This window comes from Saccopteryx leptura, chromosome 2, assembly GCF_036850995.1.
Source record: "Saccopteryx leptura isolate mSacLep1 chromosome 2, mSacLep1_pri_phased_curated, whole genome shotgun sequence".
Lineage (NCBI taxonomy): Eukaryota > Metazoa > Chordata > Mammalia > Chiroptera > Emballonuridae > Saccopteryx > Saccopteryx leptura.
This window is the reverse complement of record NC_089504.1, coordinates 44124523-44139838: the sequence shown is the minus strand read 5'-3', so window position 1 is coordinate 44139838 and position 15316 is coordinate 44124523. Positions and strand designations below refer to the sequence as shown.

The following is a 15316-nucleotide window of genomic DNA, read 5'->3' as shown; positions in this document are numbered from 1 at the left end:
CCATAAAAATAAATTATCATTCCAATTTTATAACATTAATGAATTAAAAAAACCTAAACAGTATAAACATTATTTCTATCAAACATTAAACAGCCTGACCAAGTGGTGGCACAGTGGATAGAGCATCGGACTGGGATGCAGAGGACCCAGGTTCGAGACCCCGAGGTCGCCAGCTTGAGTGCGGACTCATCTGGTTTGAGCAAAAAGCCCATCAGCTTGAACCCAAGGTCGCTGGCTCCAGCAAAAGTCCTCGGTCTGCTGAAGGCCCGCGGTTAGGGCACATATGAGAGAGCAATCAATGAACAACTAAGGTGTTGCAACGCTCAATGAAAAACTAATGATTGATGCTTCTCATCTCTCTCCGTTCCTGTCTGTCTGTCCCTATCTGTCCCTCTCTCTGACTCACTCTCTGTCTCTGTAAAAATAAATAAATAAATAAATAAATAAATAAGAAACATTAAACATATTTATATATAAGAAAAACAGAAAATGCACAGACTACTAGTTTACAACAGTAAATAAACACAAACCTCCCACTGAGTGATCACATTTTTAAGCTTCTGGATTTCAGCATCTTTCCTTTCAAGTTCCAACTTTAGTCTTTCAATTCTTCCATCTTTCAGAACTACTTCCTGAAGAAAGAAAAACAACTATTTTAGAACTAAGATAGTCTGCTAATTCTTATTTACAATATTCTTTCGTGAAAAGTTTCAGAAGAAAAAAATATTCCAACTTTTTCAATTTTAATTCATTTTCTACAGCAACTTAAAACACTGTTGACTATATTTCCACTTCTAATCAATGATGTAATTGTAATTATGTACAATGCAATCAAATAAGATACGTATAATTAATTTCAAACTATAAATTGGAGTAATATCAGGGCTTTGAAATGACATGTCTATTTTTTTTTAATATTTATTGATTTTTAGGGAGAGGAGGGAGAGAGGGAGAGGGAGAGGGAGAGGGAGAGGGAGAGAGAGAGAGAGAGAGAGAGAGAGAGAGAGAAGGGAGAGGAGCAGGAAGCATCAACTCCCATATGTGCCTTGACCAGGCAAGCCAGGGTTTCAAACCGGTGACCTCAGTGTTCCAGGTCGACGCTTTATCCCACTGCGCCACCACAGGTCAGGCGACGTGTCTATTAATAAACATATTAGAAGTTGGCCCTGGCCAGTTGGCTCAGCGGTAGAGCGTCGGCCTGGCGTGCGGGGGACCCGGGTTCGATTCCAGCCCAGGGCACATAGAGAAGCGCCCATTTGCTTCTCCACCCCCCCTCCTTCCTCTCTGTCTCTCTCTTCCCCTCCCGCAGCCAAGGCTCCATTGGAGCAAAGATGGCCCGGGCGCTGGGGATGACTCCTTGGCCTCTGCCCCAGGTGCTAGAGTGGCTCTGGTCGCAACAGAGCGATGCCCCGGAGGGGCAGAGCATCGCCCCCTGGTGGGCAGAGCTTCGCCCCTTGTGGGCGTGCCGGGTGGATCCCGGTGGGGCGCATGCGGGAGTCTGTCTGACTGTCTCTCCCTATTTCCAGCTTCAGAAAATTAGAGAGAAAAAAAAAAAAAAAAAGTGCCCTGTGGCTTTCAGTCAAGATGACAGCATAAGTAAACCCAGTACTCACCTTTTCCCACAACCACATCAAAATTACAATGAAACTACAGAGCAACCATCTTTCAGAACTGAAATCTAGCTAAACAGAGACCCTATACCTAGGGAATTAAAGAAGCCACATCGAGACAGTTAGGAGGGTAGAGAAACAATGTGCTGGTCCCACACTTGTGTGATGAACAGAAATCTGGAGGGACATCTCGGCTGCGGAGGTCCCTCCTGAGGGGCAAGGCCCCCCAGCTTAGTGTTCCAGTGGCAGGAAGAGAAGTCCCCATAACTTCTGGTTGTAAAAATCAGTAGGGATTGGCCCTGGCCGGTTGGCTCAGTGGTAGAGCGTCGGCCTGGCGTGCAGGAGTCCCGGGTTCGATTCCCGGCCAGGGCACACAGGAGAAGTGCCCATCTGCTTCTCCACCCCTCCCCCTCTCCTTCCTGTCTCTCTCTTCCCCTCTCTCAGCTGAGGCTCCATTGGAGCAAAGTTGGCCCGGGCGCTGGGGATGGCTCTATGGCAGCCGTTCTCAACCTGTGGGTTGCGACCCTGGTGGGGGTCGAACGGCCAAAACACAGGGGTCGCCTAAAGCCATCGGAAATAGATATTTATTTTCTGATGGCTTTAGGCGACCCCTGAATTTTGGTCGTTCGACCCCCGCCAGGGTCGCGACCCACAGGTTGAGAATCGCTGCTCTATGGCCTCTGTCTCAGGTGCTAGAATGGCTCTGGTTGCAACAGAGCATCGCCCCCTGATGGGCATACCAGGTGGATCCCCATTGGGCCCATGTGGGAGTCTGTCTGCCTCCCCATTTCCAACTTCAGAAGAAAAAAATCAGTAGGGATTGAGGCTGAGGTAGACAGAGGGCTGAGGGAGTACCAGGCAGTTCTTTTTTTTTTTTTTTTTTTGTATTTTTCTGAAGCTGGAAACGGGGAGAGACAGTCAGACAGACTCCCGCATGCGCCCGACTGGGATCCACCTGGCACGCCTACCAGGGGCGACGCTCTGCCCACCAGGGGGTGATGCTCTGCCCCTCTGGGGCGTCGCTCTGCCACGACCAGAGCCACTCTAGTGCCTGGGGCAGAGGCCAAGGAGCCATCCCCAGCGCCCGGGCCATCTTTGCTCCAATGGAGCCTTGGCTGCGGGAGGGGAAGGGAGAGACAGAGAGGAAAGCGCGGCGGAGGGGTGGAGAAGCAAATGGGCGCTTCTCCTGTGTGCCCTGGCCGGGAATCGAACCCGGGTCCTCCGCACGCTAGGCCGACGCTCTACCGCTGAGCCAACCGGCCAAGGCCCAGGCAGTTCTTTATAAAGGGCTCCAGCACAGTTACTCTGACTCACTCCCTCTGAGCGCCACTGCTGGGGCAGCAGCTTGACAGGCGCCAGAGACACACAGGGAAAAACTGAATTGACAGCATCAGGATAAGAGCTGGGGGGGAGAGCAGGTTTCTCCCAGACAGAAGCACTTGTAGTGGCCATTATTCCTTAGGTGAGACCACCCCTTTCCCCACATAGCTAGCAGGCAGGCGCCATATCTGAGTTTCCATTAACCTGGGTAATACTGCTGGCCCTACCCTGGTGATTCCCTGAGACCCACCGACCCAACTTTCTAGCCTACCCAAACTGTTTCCAGTGGCTCTTCCATATGAATGCTTTGTCTTGGTTTAGGCTTCAGATTGTCCTATAATCTCTCAAACAAGCAGCATCTGGCCTCAGCATGCCCCATACCTCCCACTGAGTTGGGAGGCCCCAGGCCCAGCACTAGCAGCAGCTTGCCTTGGTTCACAGCCTGGCCTCACCTTGGCACCTCTAAGCCCAGCACAAGTAGCATCCATCTACAGTTTACTTTCTGGCTCATGCCAGGTGGCCCTGGACAGAATGCAGGTGGCAGCTGACCTTGGCCTATACCTCCCAGGAGGCCCCAGAGTCAGCACACCCAGTGAACAGCTTCAGACCGCATAAAAACACCACCACCTAACCACCTCCACAAGCAACACACTCAAGGGGCAGACTCAGGGGACAGCAGAGCCCTTCTGAAATAATTCTGGTTCTGTGGTGTGGGTCCCTGCACAGCTAATCCTCCAAGGTAGTTAATGGTTGCAGCCAGTACTTTCAGCTGATCAACCTGGGGGTAAATCCCTCACACTGATGAGCCAACAGCAAACAAGGCTCAATTACATGAGGATTGTGTACAGAGCCCACATGGGGGGGGGGCATACCTCGAGTGCCCAGCTTTGGTGATCAGGGAGGCTGTGTCACTGGACCCTACAGGACACCTACTACTACATTAGGCCACTCTATCAAACCTGGGAGATGTAGCAGCTCTACCTAAAACACAGAAACAAATACAGGGAGGCTGCCAAAATGAGAAGACAAAGAAACATCTTCTAAATAAGAGAACAAAACTCCAGAAAAAGAACTAAACAAAATGGAGACAAGCAATCTACTAGATGTAGAGTTCAAAACACTGGTTATAAGGATGCTCAATGAACTTAGGAGAAGAACAGTTGAACAGCATAAAAAAAGGACAAGAAAATCATAAAATGTACATGGAAACCATTAAAAAAAAGTCAGAAATAAGGATATGCCAACTGAAATGAAGAATAATTTACAGGGAATCAACAGTAGAGTAGATGAAGCTGAGAAATCAAATGAGCAATTTGGAATATAAGAAAGCAAAAACACTCCTAACAGCAAAATGAAAAAATAATCTAAAAAGTTAGGATAGCATAAGGAGCTTCTGGGACAACTTCAAGTGTATCAACATTCACATCACAGTGGTGCAAGAAGGAAAAGACAGCAAGAAACTGAAAACCTATTTGAAAAAATGATGACAGAAAACTTGCTGAAAGAAATCGACATACAAGTCCAGGAAGTGCAGAGTCCCAAACAAGATGAACCCAAAGAGACCCACACTAAAAATTATCACAATTAAAATGCAAAAGGTTGAAGACAAAGAGAGAATCTTAAAAGCAACAAGAGAAAAGCAGTTAGTTATATACAAGGGAGTTCCCAAAAAACTGTTGGCTTATTTCTCAACAGAAACTTTGCAGACCAGAAGGATTATTCAAAGTGATGAAAAGCAAGGACCTACAACCAAGATTACTCTACCCAGCAAAGCTATCATTTAGAATTAAAGGACAGATAAAGAGCTTCCCAGACAAGAAAAAGCTAAAGGAGTTCATCACCACCAAACAGGTATTATACGAAATGTTAAAGAATTTTAAGAAGATTAAAAATATGAACAATAAAATGGCAATAAATACATATCTATCAATAATTCAATCTAAAAACCAAAATAAGTGAACAAGCAGAACAGATACATACTCACAGATACAGAGAACATATTGACAATTACCAGAAAGGAGGGGAGTTGGGGGGATGGGTAAAAAAGGTGAAGGGATTAAGTACAAATTGGTTGTTACAGAATAGTAATGGGGATGTAAAGTACAGCATAGGGAATATAGTCAATAATACCCTAATTAGTATGTTTAGTGTCAAGTTATGTAATGTCGAACCACTGGGATATACACCTGAAACTAATACAATAATTTATGTCAACTGAAATTGAAAATAAAAATTATCTAAAAAATTAAAAGAAAATCTAGGGAAGTTAGGTAACTAGTAAAAAAAAAGTTTTCTGTGAAAAGTTATTAGTTTATATTTAAGACCTAAAAGAATTGAAAATTTATGGGGGGAAAAAAATAAAAAAAAAAAAGCTTTTCTCTATATCAGCAATTAGCAGGTAGAAGCTGTACCTAGAACAACCATTTTCTCCAAATAGCAATAAAAAAAAAAATCCCCAAGAGCCTGACCGGTGGTGGCACAGTGGATAGAGCATCGACCTGTGATGCTGAGGTCCCAGATTAGAAACCCTGAGGTCGCTGGCTTGAGTGCAGGCTCACCAGCTTGAGTGTGGGGTTGCTGGCTTGAGCCTAAAGGTCGATGTCTTGAAGTCCAAGGTTGCTGGCTTGAGCCCTTGAGCAAGGGGTCAATGGCTCAGCTGGAGACTTCCAGTCAAGGTAGGTATGAGAAGCAATCAATGAACAATTAAAGTGATGCAAGTATGAGTTGCTGCTTCTCATCTTTCCCCCTTTCTCTCTCTCTCTCTCTCAAAAAAAAATAATAAAAGGCTGAATTACAGAACAATGGTAGGTTATAAAACAAAAGGATAACAGAAAAAATCAAGTTAAATCTCTCCATCTTGTACCATATTCCAAAATAAACAAACTTAAATGCAAAAAATCCACTTAAAGTCATACTTTTGATAATAATATAAATTGATTCTATTGATATTTATCTAAGGATGTGAAAACAACTTATTTTAAAAATACTCACTGAGTACCTAACTGCTGCTAGGTGCCAGGTATACAATGGTGAACACAACTGAAAAGATTATTGCTCTGTTGGAACTTGTCTGGTACAGCAGAGAGATGTAACATGAAGAAATGCTACAATTAGAACTGAGGTTTTAAAGCTATAAAGAAAAAGAGCATAGTGACATAAAGAGAATGACGTGGATTATTCCCTCATGGATCAGGGAAGCTCTTTCTAAGGTAATGACACTTAAGATAATCCTTGAGGAATTGATAGGAATTGGCTAAGTAAAAAGTGAACGTAAGAGTTTTACAGGTAGAGGCCCTGGCTGGTTGGCTCAGCGGTAGAGCGTCGGCCTGGCGTGCAGGGGACCCGGGTTTGATTCCCGGCCAGGGCACATAGGAGAAGCGCCCATTTGCTTCTCCACCCCCCCCCCCTTCCTCTCTGTCTCTCTCTTCCCTTCCCGCAGCCAAGGCTCCATTGGAGCAAAGATGGCCCGGGCGCTGGGGATGGCTCCTTGGCCTCTGCCCCAGGTGCTAGAGTGGCTCTGGTCAAGGCAGAGCGACCCCCCAGAGGGGCAGAGCATCGCCTCCTGGTGGGCAGAGCGTCGCCCCTGGTGGGCATGCCGGGTGGATCCCGGTCGGGCGCATGCGGGAGTCTGTCTGACTGTCTCTCCCCATTTCCAGCTTCAGAAAGATACAAAAAAAAAAAAAAAGTTTTACAGGTAGAAAGAACAGTATGTTTCAAGGCCCTAAGGCAAGAAAGAGGCTAGAGAATTTGAAGAAAAAAAGGCCAGTGTGACCTAACTGGTGGTGGCCCAGCAGATAAAGTGTCTACCTTGAACACTGACGTCACCAGTTCGAAATCCTATGGTGGCTGGCTCTGGGAGCAGGCTTGTCAGGACAGGGTCACTGACTTGAACTGGGGGAATTAGTCACACTATCCCAAAGTTCACCAGCTTAAGCCCAAAGGTCGCTGGCTTGAGCAAGGAGTCACTGAATCATCTGAATCCCCCTGGCCAAGGCACATATGAGAAAGCAATCAATAAACTAAGGTGTCGCAACTGAGTTGATGCTTCTCATCTCTCTCCCTTCCTGTCTGCCTGTCCTTCCATTTCTCGCTCTCTTTAGAAAAAGAAATTTATCTTAGAAGTGAGGGGAAAAGTATCTATCAGCATTCACTAAAATTTATTACAACAAAAAAATGGACATCAATTTAAATGCTCAACTGTAGAATATGGCTAAATATATGGTAAATTTATAAAACCATAAACTCTGAAATCACTAAAAATGATAATATAAACTATAATGTATTAACATGATCCCAAAATTATAATGCTACATGCCAAGGAAAAATGCTAGAAGGACATAAAACAAAATTTTAATAACTCTCTTAGGATATATTATTAAAATTTTTCACTTCATTGAAATTTTTCTTTTATCAAAACTGTCTTCTACTGAGTACATAACATAATCATTTAATAATATAAAATATCATTTTAATTCTGAAAAATGAAACCACCTAAGTATTAAAATAGTATCTAGATGAATATCATCTTAGGAAAGCCTTTCTGAACATGGTATCAGAGAGAAAAGTAAAAGGATTGATAAATTTAACTTGATGAAAACTCTCTAAAAATATTGTGACAAAAATAAAAAGATAAATGAAAATCTGGAAATAGGTCACAACCCATATGACGATATATGAGCAAAAAAACATGAAAAAGAATATAATCTCAATAGTGAGCAAGAAATGTTATATCACACTGGCACATTAAAAGATTTTTTTTCTCAATGTAACTAAAAATTCGTTATTAAAAACTCAATTATTTAATATTTAAGAATTATTACTTTTTTTGTATTCATTTTAGAGAGGGGAGGTAGGGGGAGGAGCAAGAAGCATCAACTCCCATATGTGCCTGACCAGGCAAACCCAGGGTTTTGAACCAGCGACCACAGTGTTCCACGCTGATGCTTTATCCACTGTACCACCACAGGCCAGGCTAAGAATTATTATTTAATGACCTGGAACACTCACCACTTGCATTTAACTAAAAAGTAGTCTGTATAAGTTTCTATATTACTAGGAGGGAAAGTGCATAGCCATAGAAAAGTAGGGCCACAACAAAATACAGAAACAAACTTCTTGAAATGTGAAATATTTTTTTAAAAATTACTGATAGAAATCTACTAAACTGATTTCAAAACCTGTTAAGTGAGTTGACACTCTCAGTCTGAAAAGCACAGCCTGAGGACTTTAAATGTCAGGTCAAGGACACTGTAAGTCCTCGTTTAAGGTCATGAATAAGTTCTGCAACTTGAGTGAAAAGGTGTTTAACAAAACCAATTTTAGCCTGACCTGTGGTGGCACAGTGGATAAAACGTCGACCTGGAACACCTGAGGTCGCCGGTTCGAAACCCTGTACTTGCCTGGTCATGGCACATATGGGAGTTGATGTTTCCTGCTCTTCCCCCCCTTCTCTCTCTCTCTCTCTCTCTCCTCTCTAAAATGAATAAATAAAAAATTTTAAAAAAACAAAATTTATATGAAAAAGAGTTAAGTTCCTACAGAATCATATAAATGTTAAAATGAAGTAACATTGCATGAAACCACGTTATTCAAGGGCTTGCTATACTGATTAAAGTTTAAGGACACAAAAAAATAAAAGATTTGAAAAGTATTTCAAAAATTAAAATCCCAAGTCTTGAAAAACAAAAGTGCAAAGGGAAGTTTAGAGTCTAGCTATTTAGATAAAATGATAAAACCAGAAACAATAATGATGGAAATCAAGCCAAACACTTGGTTTAGAGAGTAGATGATGAGCTTGAGTTTGCATATAGTGAATATAAGGTACCCACAAACTAAAAGAGTGAAATGTGTCATTATGGCAATTAATAAAACAGAGACCTGAAGGCCATAAAAGTCAGTGGGTTTAAGAGTGGATGATTTTATCCATTGCCAGTGAAGTTGTGGAGAAATCATCCTGCTGATAGAAGACAATGTTAATAGCACATCAAGAGCAACACAGATGTTTATATTCTTTGACTCAACTACAGTTTTTAAGAATTTATTCCAAGAAAATATCAGGTGACAAATTCTAAACAATTAAAATGTTCAATAATAAGGTATGGACCAATCAAATTACAGCATGTTGAGCCTGACCAGGCGGTGGCACAGTGAATAGAGCGTCAGACTGGGATGCGGAAGGACCCAGGTTCGAGACCCCAAGGTTGCCAGTTTGAGCACGGGCTCATCTGGCTTGAGCAAAAAGCTCACTAGCATGGACCCAAGGTCACTGGCTCGAGCAAGGGGTTACTTGGTCTGCTGAAGACCCACGGTCAAGGCACATATGAGAAAGCAATCAATGAACAACTAAGATGTCTCAACGAAAAAGTGATGATTGATGCGTCTCATCTCTCTCCACTCTTGTCTGTCTGTCCCTATCTATCCCTCTATCTGACTCTCTCTGTCCCTGTAAAAAAAATAAAAATAAAAAAAATTAAAGCATGTTGATTTGACAGAGTACATGGTTTATAGAAGGGCTAAAAAACTATATTGCTTACTGTTAGTTAGAATTATTCTTAAATACCTATACAAGTGGCATTTTCCTAGGAAGGAAGTATTCAAAAATGAAACCAAAAGTTGTGCTAAGAATGGCTAACTTTGGGTTGAATTATTTTTCACCTCTAAATATTCCTGGCATAATAATGTACAGTAAAAAAAGATTTTAACCTTGACAAAAAAAGAGCTTTCTTTCTCTGAGAAAGCAATATAGTAGGGAACAGAAAGAGATAAAAAAAGAGAAGCAAGGCCCTGGCCAGTTTGCTCAGTGGTAGAGTGTCAGCCTGGTGTGCAGGAGTCCCGGGTTCGATTCCCGGCCAGGGCATACAGAGAGGCGTCTATCTGCTTCTCCACCCCTCCCCCTCTCCTTCCTCTCTGTCTCTCTCTTCTCCTCCTGCAGCTAAGGCTCCATTGGAGCAAAGTTGGCCCGGGCGTTGAGGATGGCTCCGTGGCCTCTGCCTCAGGCACTAGAATGGCTCTGATTGTGGCAGAGCGACGCCCTAGATGGGCAGAGCATAGCCCCCTGGTGGGCATGCCGGGTGGATCCTGGTCGGGCGTATGCGGGAGTCTGTCTGCCTGCCTCCCGTTTCCAGCTTCGGAAAAATACAAAAAAAAAAAAAAAAAAAAAAGGAGAAGCAGAATTATTTTTAAACGGCCTCAACCTTTCCTTCCATTATACTCAGTAACATAGTATTAGAAAAATCTTAATTATTTAAATTATAAATTATGAAATTTTTCACATATGCAAAAAAAAATTTTTTTTTTTTTGCTTTTGAAGCTGGAAACGGGGAGAGACAGTGAGACAGACTCCGGCATGCGACCGACTGGGATCCACCCCGCGCGCCCACCAGGGGCGAGGCTCTGCCCACCAGGGGGCGATGCTCTGCCCCTCCGGGGCATCGCTCTCTCACGACCAGAGCCACTCTAGCGCCTGGGGCAGAGGCCAAGGAGCCATCCCCAGAGCCCGGGCCATCTTTGCTCCAATGAAGCCTTGGCTGCGGGAGGGGAAGAGAGAGACAGAGAGGAAGGAGGGGGGGTGGAGAAGCAAATGGGTGCTTCTCCTATGTGCCCTGGCCGGGAATCGAACCTGGGTCCCCTGCACGCCAGGCCAACACTCTACCGCTGAGCCAACCGGCCAAGGCAAAAAAAATACTTTTTAATGATACAGGTAAGGTAAAAGAAAAAGTAATACAATATACAGATTAGGAATTTGAACACTGAAAACACTATGGAAGGCTCTCAAATAATTAAGAGTAGAATTACCATATGACCCAACAACTTTTCTTCTGGGTATATATGCACCCCTATTTTTTTTTTTTTTTTACAGAGACAGAGAGAGTGTCAGAGAGAGGGATAGACAGGGACAGACAGACAGGAACGGAAAGATGAGAAGCATCAATCATTAGTTTTTCGTTGCGACACCTTAGTTGTTCATTGATTGCTTTCTCATATGTGCCTTGACCATGGAGCCACAGCAGACTGAGTAACCCCTCGCTCGAGCCAGTGACCTTGGGCTCAAGCTGGTGACCTCAGGGACTCGAACTTGGGTCCTCCGCATCCCAGTCCGACGCTCTATCCACTGCACCACTCCTGGTCAGGCTGCACCCCTATCTTCACCACAGCATTGCTGATGGTGGCCAAGACATAGAAACAACCGACTGTCCTTTAATAGATGACTGGATAAAGATGTGGTACCTATATACAATGTAATACTATTCAACCATAAGATGAAATACTGCCATTTGTGACAACATGGGTGGATCTTGAGAATATCATGCTAAGCGAAATAAACCAGATAGAAAAAGTCAAGAACTGTATCATTTCACTTTATGTGGGATATAAAATGGAAACAAATGAACATACTAAAAAAACAAAAACTCACAGGCACAAACACCAGTATAGTGGTTATCAGAAAGAAGGGGGATGGGAAAGGTACTACAGGATAAAGTGGATCAAACATATGGGGACAGAAGTAAATTTGACTTTGGGTGATGGGCACAAAATGCAATATACAGATGATGTATCATAAAACTATATACTTAAAACCTATAATTTTTTTTTTAATACAGGGACAGAGATAGAGTCAGAGAGAGGGATAGATAGGGACAGACAGACAGGAAAGGAGAGATGAGAAGCATCAATCATTAGTTTTTCTTTTTGAAACCTTAGTTGTTCATTTATTGCTTTCTCATATATGCCTTGACTGCGGGCCTTCAGCAGACCGAGTAACCCCTTGCTCAAGCCAGCGACCTTGTGTCCAACCTGGTGAGCTTTTGCTCAAGCCAGATAAGCCCGTGCTCAAGCTGACAACCTCAGGGTCTCAAACCTGGGTCCTCCACATCCCAGTCCAACGCTCTATCACTGCGCCACTGCCTGGTCAGGCGAAAACCTATAAAATTTTTTTTTTTTTTCTGAAGCTGGAAACGGGGAGAGACAGTCAGACAGACTCCCGCATGCGCCCGACCAAGATCCACCCGGCACACCCACCAGGGGGCGATGCTCTGCCCCTCCAGGACGTAGCTCTGTCACGACCAGAGCCACTCTAGCGCCTGGGGCAGAGGCCAAGGAGCCACCCCCAGCACCCAGGCCATCTTTGCTCCAATGGAGCCTTGGCTGCGGGAGGGGAAGAGAGAGACAGAGAGAAAGGAGGGGTGGGGTGGAGAAGCAAATGGGCGCCTTTCCTATGTGCCCTGGCCAGGAATCGAACCCGGGTCCCCTGCACGCCAGGCCGACGCTCTACCGCTGAGCCAACCGGCCAGGGCCAAAACCTATAAATTTTTATTAACCAATGTCACTCCAATAAATTTAATGAAAAAAAATTGAACATTACTAATACTTTGGCACCCCCCATGTGCCTCTCCCTAGTCATATCCCTATACCTCTCCTCCCAAGGATATCCACTATGACAAACTATGTTTTGTCATTCAATTCCTATTAGTCTTTTTTTTTTTTTTCTTCTGTATTTTTCTGAAGCTGGAAACAGGGAGAGACAGTCAAGACAGACTCCTGCATGCGCCCGACCGGGATCCATCCGGCACGCCCACCAGGAGGCAATGCTCTGCCCCTCTGGGGCGTCGCTCTGTTGTGACCAGAGCCATTCTAGCGCCTGGGACAGAGGCTGAGGAGCCATCCCCAGAGCCCGGGCCATCTTTGCTCCAGTGGAGCCTCGCTGCGGGAGGGGAAGAGAGAGAGAGGAAGGAGAGGGGAAGGGTGGAGAAGCAGATGGGCGCCTCTCCTGTGTGCCCTGGCCGGGAATCAAACCCGGGACCTCTGCACGCCAGGCCAACGCTTTACCACTGAGCCAACCGGCCAGGGCCTGTTAGTCTTTTAATATATGATATATATATTCCTAAAATATAAACTAAATTTTCTACTTTTAGTTTCTATAAACAACATCAAACTGTTATTTGGTGATTGATTTTTTTTTAAAATATTTTTTATTTATTCATTTTAGAGAGTAGAGAGAGACAGACAGAAAGGAGGAGCAGGAAACATCAACTCCCATATGTGCCTTGACCAGGCAAGCCCAGGGTTTTGAACCGGCGACCTCAGTGTTTCCAGGTCGACACTTTATCCACTGCGCCACCACAGGTCAGGCCTGGTGATTGATTTTTTAAATTTTTCTTTTTTCTGAAATGTTGGGAACGGGGAGGCAGTCAGACAGACTCCTGCATGCGCCCAACCGGGATCCACCCGGCATGCCCACCAGGGGGCGATGCTCTGCCCATCTGGGGCGTTGCTCTGCCGCAATCAGAGCCATTCTAGAGCCTGAGGCAGAGGCCATGCAGCCATCCTCAGCGCCCAGGCCAACTTTGCTCCAATGGAGCCTTGGCTGTGGGAGGGGAAGAGAGAGACAGAGAGGAAGGAGAGGGGGAGGGGTGGAGAAGCAGATGGGCGCTTCTCCTGCGTGCCCTGGCTGGGAATCGAACCCGGGACTCCTGCACGCCAGGCCAATGCTGTACCACTGAGCAAACTGGCCAGGCCTGGTGATTGATTTTTTTAATTAAACATTACATTTTTTATATTCATCCATGGTACTAAGTATAGCTGTCAATCATTTTATTAATTTTATTACAAAAACAGTTGAGTTTTCAATATATTTTTTTTTTTTTGTATTTTTTCTGAAGCTGGAAACGGGGAGGCAGTCAGACAATCTCCCGCATGCGCCCAACCAGGATCCACCCGGCACGCTCACCAGGGGGCGATGCTCTGCCCATCGGGGCGTCGCTCTGGCCACTCTAGCGCCTGGAACAGAGGCCAAGGAGCCATCCCCAGCGCCCGGGCCATCTTTTGCCCCAATGGAGCCTCGGCTGCGGGAGGGGAAGAGAGAGACAGAGAGGAAGGAGAGGGGGAGGGGTGGAGAAGCAGATGGGCGCTTCTCCTCTGTGCCCTGGCCGGGAATCGAACCCGGGACTTCCGCATGCCAGGCCGACGCTCTACCACTGAGCCAACCGGCCAGGGCTCAACATTCTTCTTGAACATGGCTCCATGGTTTAATCTACAGTAGAATTTCTAAAACAGTCTGCCAATCATCTTTAACTTTTTTTTTTTTTTTGAGAGGCAGGGAGACAGGAACATCAAGCTGTTCCTGTTATGTCCTTGACCAGAGAATCGAACCAGCAACCTCCATGCTCTTGGATGACACTCCAAGCAACAGAGCTATGTAGCCGGAGCTTTTTTTTTTTTTTTTTTAAATCAGAGAGACAGAGAGAGAATGGGAGAGAGAAAGGAGGAAGGGAAGCATTCATCTGTTGTTCCATTTAGTCGTGCATTCACTGGTTGCTTCCTGTGTGTGCCCTGACCAGGGATTGAACCTGCAACCTTGTTGTTTCGGGACAATGCTCTTAAGTGACTGAGCTAACTGGCCGGGGCCCATCAGCCTTAACTTTAAAAGTTAATGCCAAATTGTTTTTCCAAATGGTTATACCAATTTACAATATCACTAGTAGTATGTTACTGTTCTATATCCATTACAATACTATCATCTAATTTGTATTTCCAGCCCTCCCCTTCATTTGGATTTTCATTGGCACTGTAGAAATTAATATTACCATATATAACTTTGTTCTATACTCAAAAGCCTTAAAAATTCTTTACTCTCTACTCACTAAATCATAAATCAGGCCTTTAAATCCCCAATAATCTTTTCCAACCTACTTTACCAAACTTATCTGACACTATTCTTCTCTATGATCCTTCTGTTTTAATTAAACTAGTTTATTTCACTGCCTCAATTCTTTTACTCATAGCACTCCAGTTTTCTTCTCACTTACCTCTTTATGTTCAAATTATACTGTCTTTTAAACGCTTAATTCAAAAGCTATTTTCTTCTAAGAAAGCCACCTCTAATCTCCATTCATGTGAATTACTATCACACTTTATCAGTATACCCTTTATTGAACTTACCGTTTTCTACCTTGTACAAAAATAATGTATTAAATGTGTACTGTGTCCTATAAAACAACAGCAGGTGTTCAATTTGTTGAGCAATTAAATTAATCAGTCTTAGGAAACAGGTAACATCCATTGAAGAAAGTGAGAAGATGGGAAACAGGCTTTTAGAATTAGGAACAGCCACTGTAGGAATTTGTCAAAGTCAGAAAGAGATAAATCAAAAAGACTATTAAGTAGAAATAAGAATACAGTCAAGGGCCCTGGCCGGTTGGCTCAGTGATAGAGCGTCGGCCTGGCGTGCAGGAGTCCCGGGTTAGATTCCCGGCCAGGGCACACAGGAGAAGCGCCCATCTGCTTCTCCACCCCTCCCCCTCTCTTTCCTCTTGGTCTCTCTCTTCCCCTCCTGCAGCCAAGGCGCCACTGGAGCAAGGTTGGCCTGGGCGCTGGGGATGGCTCTATGG

General features: G+C 44.5%; 1 protein-coding gene and 1 non-coding gene across 6 annotated transcripts in view; both read right to left on the bottom strand.

Annotated features, from left to right (window-relative positions):
* Nucleotides 1–15316, bottom strand: part of GKAP1 (G kinase anchoring protein 1) — an 88019-nt gene that overhangs the window by 13057 nt on the left and 59646 nt on the right. For 3 of the 5 annotated variants that reach the window (XM_066367903.1, XM_066367901.1, XM_066367900.1), the window contains one exon: nucleotides 531–628. The exons of 1 other annotated variant lie outside the window; for it this stretch is intronic. In XM_066367903.1, coding sequence (XP_066224000.1) covers nucleotides 531–628 — 98 coding nt within the window. Of the gene's footprint in view, nucleotides 1–530; nucleotides 633–15316 lie in introns of all 5 variants that reach the window. One more of the 5 variants, XM_066367904.1, reaches the window with a different exon arrangement.
* TRNAA-GGC (transfer RNA alanine (anticodon GGC)) lies at nucleotides 13848–13923 on the bottom strand. The gene has a single exon. It is a non-coding gene; the product is annotated as a tRNA-Ala (tRNA).